Source organism: Apaloderma vittatum, unplaced genomic scaffold (genome assembly GCF_000703405.1).
Source record: "Apaloderma vittatum isolate BGI_N311 unplaced genomic scaffold, ASM70340v1 scaffold4379, whole genome shotgun sequence".
NCBI lineage: Eukaryota > Metazoa > Chordata > Aves > Trogoniformes > Trogonidae > Apaloderma > Apaloderma vittatum.
In genome coordinates this window covers 50,833-59,906 of record NW_009734527.1, presented here as the reverse complement: position 1 = coordinate 59,906, position 9,074 = coordinate 50,833, and the positions used below count along the sequence as shown (strand labels likewise).

At 36.8% G+C, this 9,074-nt stretch overlaps 1 protein-coding gene across 1 annotated transcript in view; it reads left to right on the top strand.

The window, feature by feature from the left end:
- PDE10A (phosphodiesterase 10A) overlaps window positions 1–9,074 on the top strand; it is a gene marked incomplete at its 5' end in the record, with an annotated part of 61,161 nt that overhangs the window by 36,437 nt on the left and 15,650 nt on the right. Inside the window, 3 exons of the mRNA XM_009876313.1 lie at window positions 2,580–2,730; window positions 4,343–4,498; window positions 7,713–7,885. Of these exons, the coding sequence (XP_009874615.1) occupies window positions 2,580–2,730; window positions 4,343–4,498; window positions 7,713–7,885 (480 nt within the window). The remainder of the gene's footprint in view (window positions 1–2,579; window positions 2,731–4,342; window positions 4,499–7,712; window positions 7,886–9,074) is intronic.

Sequence of the window (9,074 nt, the reverse complement as noted above, 5' to 3'; positions counted from 1 at the left end):
ATGGCAGGGAGGTTGGATTAGATGATCTCTAAGGTCCCTTCCAACCTAAGCCATTCTATGATTCTGTGACTCTTGCCAAAAAGGATAGACGGTCCTTGAATACCAATTTTTCAAACATGTGGTTGCCGAAATTACTGTGATTAAAATAATCCAAGGTTAGATCGTGCTAAATAAATTAGTTATTGGCATCATTGTGCATTAATTATGGAAGTGAATGATTTTTAGATGAAATGTGTCATTTATTGTCCTTTATCTCAGTGTTCACTGTCATTACCCATCAGCAGTCTTTAACTAAGTATGTCCCATTGCTGGAAGAAAGGAACTGCTCTGAAAAAATCTAAAGATAGGAAATTGAAACACGAAGTATCTCCCTGCAAAAAAGGAGCCACATTTGGGAAACATTTGCTGGTGACTTTCATCTTAGTAAGCGGACTAATCTACATGTCCTCAAAGCAACAGTCAGACCTGAGGGTCTTTCCCATGTCTTCATCAATACCGCAAAGCGGGTGACTGTTTAAATCCAGTTCTCTGCTGCTCAGTGCAGTTAGCTTGTTTCTTTTCCTGACTGAATGGCCATGAATGCAAGATTGGGGTTCGGGTTTTTACCTAAGTTTTGTTCTTTTTGCTCTCTGTTTCCTAGTCTCTTTCTTTCAAGGTGTAACTTTGATGGGAAAGAATTGATACCTACTTCACAGTTTTCAAATGAGTCTCAGCTTTCACATGTAAAGTTTAAGAAACAGAAGTGAGGAAAATATTTGAAAAGGAGGCTGTTGTGATTGGACTTGTATTTAATTTCTGAAAGAAAAACAATTTTGCAACCCTCTGGAACAAGTACAGCTATGTTAAGACTAAAATTTTATTTTTAGTTTACTTAAAAGTAAGGTTTTCCCTTTAAGTATACAACTGCATAATGTATAACTGTCCTGTTTAGCAAGGATTTTGGAGAAAAATCTATGATACTTTCTTCATTTTCTTTACTTTCATAAAGAAATAATCTTTTACTGTTTTAATCAAGTATACAAGATGCAGCTGAGGGGTAAGTGGTAGTATTCTACATTGAGGTATCGAGTTAAAGTTGGGTGTAGATGGAAATGACTGTTGTGATATTCTGAACTGTGATGTACTATTTCAACCAGTAGTCCTAACAATTGTTGTGGAACTGGCTTACCTAAGTCCCTAAAATTAAAAATGAAAGCCTAAAGCTTTCTAGAAGTCAATATGCCTCCATTTTTACTAGTGGCAGACCAAGGCTAAGAATGATTGCCTTGCCTAGCCCACAACCATAGAAGTATGGTTTTTTCTATCAATCTGGCTAAATGTAGTAGATGCGGTTACATTTTTACATATAGGTCAGAGACATTCATTGAACTTTATTTTCTCAGCCTCCATGTACTGCATAACTAGAAAATGAATACTGCTTCCCAGAGATACCCAAGAAATTATCGAAACACAGGACTTGAAAAAAAAGTCAAACCACAGTAACAGTGGGAAAAAACGTGAATAAAGGAAAACTGATCTCTTTATGAGGGAAAAAGTCAGTAACTTTGGACTCTGGGGATCTTCAGATCTCGCCTCAATTGTAATATTCCCTTTTCACCCTGGGCAGCTTGGATTAGGTACTTTATAAAATTTTACCTGATGTCTAATGTGTGCCTGAATTTCCCATCTGTAAACAAAAGGTATTCAACTTCCTTTCAAAGGAACATCAGTAGATAAAGTCAATTAAAGATTGCACAGAGCTCTGGTACTACAGAATAGGAACTCTCTCAGAGGTATTTTTGATGAACATATAAGCCAAGCATAACAGTTACTTTATTACTGCTTTTTATTATTACCATAGTGAAAATACGCTTGATCATAAATTCATTTTGCTTCTCTATATTAACAGCGAAAATAGAAACAAAGATCTTTAAGAAATAATTCCATAAATGCTATAGATTTGGTGCATTTTCATTGTTGACTGGCAATTACGTCACAAAAAATAATTTATTGAAAAATGAAGAAACAGTAAAATGTGAATTTCAGTTCATTCAGCCAAAGTTGGAAAAAAATCAAGTCCTGGAAAAAGTAAAATCTTCTTATTTTCATGATGTCAATATGGAATATTTCAACTTCATTTAATCAAATCAATGTATGTATTTGACGTTTGACTGAGGTCTTTATTTAAACAGAATTATTTCTTTTGTGTCATTTGCTTAAAACCCTCTCATTTTCTATTTGGGTCACAGATGATGTTGTCCATTGGATGCAGAGTTTCACTGTTTGACAGGTTGAATAGATAACGATTTAAAGAAACCACACTTGAAGTTTCTGGGAACAGGAAAGGTTATATAATTTTGTTGTCTGAGCTGGATAGCTTGACTTATGCTCTGGAACTCTACGGATTAAACTAAGAGCATTGTCAGGTATCCACACTCCTCTGTCCTTGCCAAAACTTGAATGACTCTTGTAATCAATGAGTCATATGCAATGAGAGTGAGTCCTAGCAGGAAGAGTAAATCAAAGAGCATCTTTTCTCCTCTGTTGGTTGTTTTTCACATTCTTACTTCTTACCTCTGACCAAATTGATTTCTTTCTAGCTTTGAGCTTGAAAAGCTATGTCGATTTACTATGTCTGTAAAGAAGAATTATCGCCGTGTGCCCTACCACAACTGGAAGCATGCAGTTACTGTTGCACATTGCATGTATGCCATACTTCAGAACAACCAGGGGCTTTTCACTGATCTAGAGGTAGGTGATATGACCATAACTAGACCTCATCAGAGGTATTGGCCGTTGTAGAAGTACCTTTTCTATGCTAGAATTTACAGTCAGCTTGAGCAGTGTATACAAATGTCCTTGCAGACGAATGGGTGTGAGTAGCAAGCCTGAGGAACAAGAATTATTCAGATTCCTAATGCCTAGCGTTTGTTTCACATTTCTTGGGTCTGCTTAGTGAAGAAGAAGTAGCAGATTTTCTGTAAGTCCATGTCCACATTTTGAGTTCTTCCTACCAACTTACAACAACAGCCTTTATTTTAATTATTTAACTGACTGTCAGATCTGTACTGAGGGGAGGGAAATGCCCTGGGTCTTGAATCCTGTGAGTTCTGGTACATCCTGAATAGGAAGACAAGGGAGAAGGGCTTCGTCTTGCAGAGATGGTTGGCATACATGAATAAAGGATAAAAGTGGAAAGCATGGAAGGAAAACAGTTGTCCAAAAGTGCTAATTCAGTAATATTATTGTGCTACAGTTTTCCTTAGTATATGCGTACGTATTTTAAAGATTAAACACAGGTTGTAAAATACACCACCGAAGAATTAAACTTATGGGGGAAGGATGGAAAAGCTTATGCCCAGTAGATCTAACATGATGTAGCACAAAGGATTCCGAGACTCATCTTTCTTTTGCTATCAAAGACTGTTTTTCAAGTCTGTTGTTTACACACCTTGCCCCTCCTGATAGTACTGAAAAGGAGGTGTGAGCTTGCTACAGCTGTTGCTGCATGACTTCAGGTAACATAGAGTGTGTTACATGCCTAAAGGTTCCACTTCAGCTGAGGATCTGTGTGAACATGTGCTGCTGTGTCATCTGTTTCATTATGTGCTTTTTATTGAAAAGGCATAATTAAAAATAAAAGTGAAGGACTCAAAATCAGAAATACTGTTAGGGTTGCTACAACCTTAATTCTGCACATTTTATATTTGTGATAAAATCTGTTTGCAGTGACTGCTTCACAAACATTAATGAACGTGTTTTCAAAACGCACTGCGTGAAAACTTTCTGTTGAAAGATTGATTTCAGGGACTCCATTCCTTCAGGATATTAAAGAGTTAATTAAATAAAAATATCAATTAACATCTTCCTTTGTTTGCAATTGCCATTGTCCAGAGTTTCTGTGGCCTTGCGTTAGGAGATGTGGTCCACAGTCAGTGTCTTCAAGGAGCATTGCAGAGGCAGCACTGAATTTTGGTGCAGCTGCCTTGACCAGGAGGTCATACATTTTATGTATTTCCTCTCCCTCAATAACTGTATTTCTAATATTATTTTAATAAACTACCTTGTTTAAAACACAGATTTCTTCCTGAAGCAGAATCCCTCCAACAGTATGTGATCATGCAACAATGTTTTATAAATTCATAATATATAAAAGATTCGAATTAAAATTGGGCCAAGAATTTTAATTTGGCACATCCTCGTTTTCATATGTCTCACAATTTTAAGCATGTTTCTCCATGTGCTTTTTGAGGACTGTGTATGTGTAAGCATAGTGAAACTTTTAAAGTATTTTGGGAAGAGAGTGACATCTAGGGGCAGGAAGTACATCTTACTTTTCATGTTTATCTCAATTTTTTTGTAGCGAAAAGGTCTTTTAGTTGCATGCCTATGTCATGACCTGGATCACAGAGGTTACAGCAACAGCTATCTTCAGAAATTTGATCATCCCTTAGCTGCTCTTTATTCCACATCAACAATGGAACAGCACCACTTCTCACAGACTGTGTCCATCCTGCAGGTAGGATTATTGAAATTGTATCTTCTGTGCAGTAGAGTCCAATGGTGGAAATAGGAGTCACATCATTACTCTGTAGATTTTCTGTAGCATGCTTAGTTTAATTTCTGGTTTGTAGTGCTCATTTAGAAGAGTTGGAAGATTTATTACAGCAAGCCGTGTTCCTCATTTAGTAACCCAAACATTCAACAATAGTGCAAAACATAGCTTTCCCAAAATCTTGACGCTATAACAAATAGCATGTATTTGAAGGTCTTTGCTCGTGGCCTTTCTTTGGAGCTTTTAGCTTCTGGTTCAGTCAGGGCTTTTCCTAAGACTGTATGGAATAGGAACTTTGAAAATGAAAAATGAGTTTCTCATCTACTTAGATATTTCTGGCATAGTGTGCTTCAACAAAGTTTTCAGCCATCCTGACATTCTGAATAAAAATTTGAGTACTGGCAAAAGTTTTCGTGAGAAGCTTGAAAACCTGCTGTAATAAATTCCGTGAACATTAACTGTGTGGCATGAAGGAGGAAACGTTAATTTTGCACGCATGAGAAGTTTGGACTTGTTTCATTGTGTTATCATGTCCTTTTATTGTCACTCAGCATTTTGACATAATAGAATAAAAAGGTAATATTCTATGAAAGAGAGTCCCTAATATGTGGTAATGTGTCTGTTCTAATGAATAGAAAATGACACGAAAGCATGCAGACACATTTGAGGAAATCCAAGTGTGCTACCAACATGCAGATATTTTCTCATCAGTGAAAATTTTTTTCATGCTTCATTAGAAGAGTGAGAACTCTCATTATGAAGCTACTACAAGTTCATAACATACTTGTGCTCACTGGTTTTAGTTCACCGTGTGCACGCTCAATGCACAGCCTTACCATGCTACTGTGCCACTAATTTGTTGTTAACTTTTCTTTCTTTCTGATCTTTCAGGAGGAAGATATTTATTTTCTTAAATACGTAATCAACTTGTAGGAAAAGTGCATATTCTGTATTGTATTCAGAAGCACATCTTGTGATTATGTTTTTAGGTATCATACACATTTCATCAGAGAATGGATACTTTATCTCTGAATGCTCCTCCATGTAGGAGGGTGTAATTGAATCCTTCAGTGGTGGTATGGCATTTTTAGTATTTGTTCTTCGTGTGAGTTTGTGCACAGTGAGCAAGTTCCTTAGTCAGTAACACTTCTCTGTTCCACCATGGCTACGTGAAGCAGACTTGAGTCATTCTTCAAAAACCATTTGGCATTTTTCCAGCAGAAATGTTGTAATCGGTAATAGTCCCATCTGCAAAGAAGGCAGGGAACCCTTTTGTTTCCCTGCTACCTCCTAGCTTCGGCCATCAGTGTGAGTGAGGAAAGGTAGAGAGGCGGTCAGGGCTGGGGAGTGGATTCAGGCACTGGCTACCCGAGTGCCCATGGGTGGTGAACAGCAGAAAAGGCAAATTAGAGAAGCCCTTTGGACTTCCTGTCTTTTGTTTGAATCAAAAAGCCTTACTGGATTTCTGGACTGTTAGAAAAAAAAACCAAAAAAAAGAAAAAGAGCCAACCAACCCACAAAACCCTTTAGGTTTAGCTCAATGAGTTTTAATTTTCTGTTAGTAACCTGTAGTACGTTTCACTGTTTGAAACTTCATAACTCCACGTGCAGTTCTAGAGTACACCATACTTATGAATACAGAGGATTCCATTCACTAACTTTAGCTCTGCAGGGAAAGAATGAAATCTTAGGAGCCATACTTTGTGTGCACTACTCAGAAGCCTAAGTGACATTCTCAGAAACAGCAGCTTGCCAGTACTTAACAGAATCAGTTCCTTTCTAGTAGTATGAACAGAAGCTGTCACAGTGGTTTTTCCCGTAGTGAAGCTTCTAAAGCCTCAAGAGTAGATTCTAAAATAATTTAAGTATTAGGACAAACAACCTGGATTAGGAGGCAAGGTTGGGAGGGAAAGGGTCCCCAAAAACCTAAATCATGAAAACTAATAGTAGGCATTTCATGCTCCCAAAGTGTTCATGATGAGCTTCTTTTTTATACATCACGTTCTATGACTTAGACATCTGGCAAAGGAGCATTGAGATATAGATGCATTGTTATTTTCTATTCATTATTCACAATAAATGTACTTGTCCAAGTAAAAATGTTGGAAAATGACGTTAACGTTCCGGATGGTGAGAGAAACCAAGCCTTATTTGTACCACGGAGGATTTATTTTGAACAAATTATGTAAATGCTTGACAAAAGCCAGAGAAAGTTGTTATGAGCTTCAGCCCAAATGCCAATTAAATGTCAAAACACATCTGCCTTTATTTATTTTAATAATACTTCCTGTTTGTGAATGTGCACACCTTGACATGGATGGCTCACTCTTTCTGATTTTTCTGTGTTTCCACTCAACAGTGGGAAGACTTTTGACAAGTTGTTTTTCTAAAATCTTAGAGATGGTGAATACTGTTGACTTTTGAAAATGTGATATAGCTTCCTGAGTGATCAAAGTACATGGATATTGTCAGTTAAATGCGCAATAATACATAGTGGAAATTGAAAAGGGACAATGGTGGCATGTTGCCAGAACCTCCATAGTGGAAACCACTGTCTTTAGTTCGTGAGTCAGTCAACTCATGGTTGAGCAAAGCAGCTTTTCCCCTTAGATGTTTCACATACATTAAAATACTGTAATTAACTTTATTTCTGTAGAGAAGATTGTATCAGTAAATGCAGCAATTTCAGGCACATTTCATTTGGAACATTATGAAAACAAAATTACTTTAGTATTTGGATATTTCTCTTTCCATATTATGAGTTTTGTGGTATTGAAATTGTACTTCAGAATGAAGCAAACACTCAGTTTACCAACTTGGCAATGCAGGACTTTGGATCAAGATTGAATCACAAGTTCCCAAACTAATATTGTCTGGAAGTGCTGTGTCTGTAGTACTTATAAATCAGAAAAGAAAAAGCTAGCATTTTTCTCTGTTGTTACCTTTAGGCTTCAGAAGGAGCAGTCCCAAAACCAAATCTGTGGTTTAGTCATGGGTTTCATGGCAATATTTAAAAAAAAGTAATAAAAATGGGAATGTCAGGCTGTCAGCATTTGAATTTGCAACAAAAAATTGTCATTGGGCTGTAAAAGCATTGCAACCTGTCTGGTGAAGTAAAGACTGAAATCATCCCAGAATTAGAGCTTGTGCTTTTTATTGGTTTTTTACTTTTTCATAGCTGGAAGGGCACAATGTCTTCTCCAATCTGAGCTCCAGTGAATATGAGCAAGTACTTGAGATCATCCGAAAAGCCATCATCGCCACAGACCTTGCCCTGTATTTTGGAAATAGAAAACAGCTTGAAGAGCTGCATCAGACAGGAGCATTAAACCTTAAGAACCAAGCCCACAGGTAAAACAGCAAACCAGTATTAGTTCACTATGGCATTAGTCCTAGAAAGAAAACCCTTATTTTTGCAAAAAAAAATTCTGTGTACACAGTAGTTGTCTTACCTATGACATTTCTAAGACCAGCTGTGTGTACAATTCAGAGTATGTAAAAGTAATTTCCAGTGTTTCATACTTTCACTTCACTGTCCTTGGATGTCATCTGCACAATTCAGTGACAGATCATCTGTAGTGGAAAGTTAGTGCTCAGGCAGTTAGATGGTGGGGAAAAAGGTGTAGTGCAATAATTACTTTGTTTTATTTTTATGTCAATACTTTTATTATTCTGTCAACATGGGGGTTTTTTTGAAAGAATTTTGGGCAGATTCCAACCCTTGTGAATTAAGATAGCTCTAAGTTTTAAAAATATGTAAGTGCATAAATTCATGACTGTCTTTGTCCACATGAGCAAACATGGATGACAGGCTTCAATAAAGAGCTCGGCTAGCCCTTCAGAGCTCTTCTTTACTGGAAAGTGGATACTGTAATTAATCTTAACACAGGGAAAAAATAGAAGGATAATATGGAGAAATACTGAGTCACGATTCTCATTTCCTTTCGAAAGGAACTTTGTGTCTTTCTGAGCAGTTTTACAACTTTTTGCCAGTAGTTTTGAACAAATCATTGCAATGCTGTAGGAAGGGCAGTTTTTAAAATCTTATTTCTCAATACAGAACTGAAGCTTATCAGATTTTAATATACCTCAGCATCTGAAAAAACAAACTTATAGTAGCTCCTGATAATCTCAGAATGAAATTTACCAGAAATCATGAATTTAGGTTTTATAAATTTTAAATAGGATCACAACTATTTAGTGTGTGGTTGAATATTCTGTTTATATTTTTTTTAATCTTACCTGTCCTCAGAGCATTGTCAGTGCAAAGTCACGTGCCCAAAGCCAGGACATCAGTTTGTAATGTGACTAAAGAATCCAAGGCTTCTAAACACGTCAATTTGACAGTTTCCTTCATAAATCTTAGATTCATGAGCCACAGTTTTGAGTAGCAGACAAGAACTAGAAATCTGTTTAACTAAGATTTGGTTGTCTGCACCTTATTCTAATAATGATTATAATCCTACTAATGCTGTTCAGTTATTCTGTGAACAGGTTCATCTGTGTACAGGGCAGTTACACGTAGGATTCTCGTTCTGTC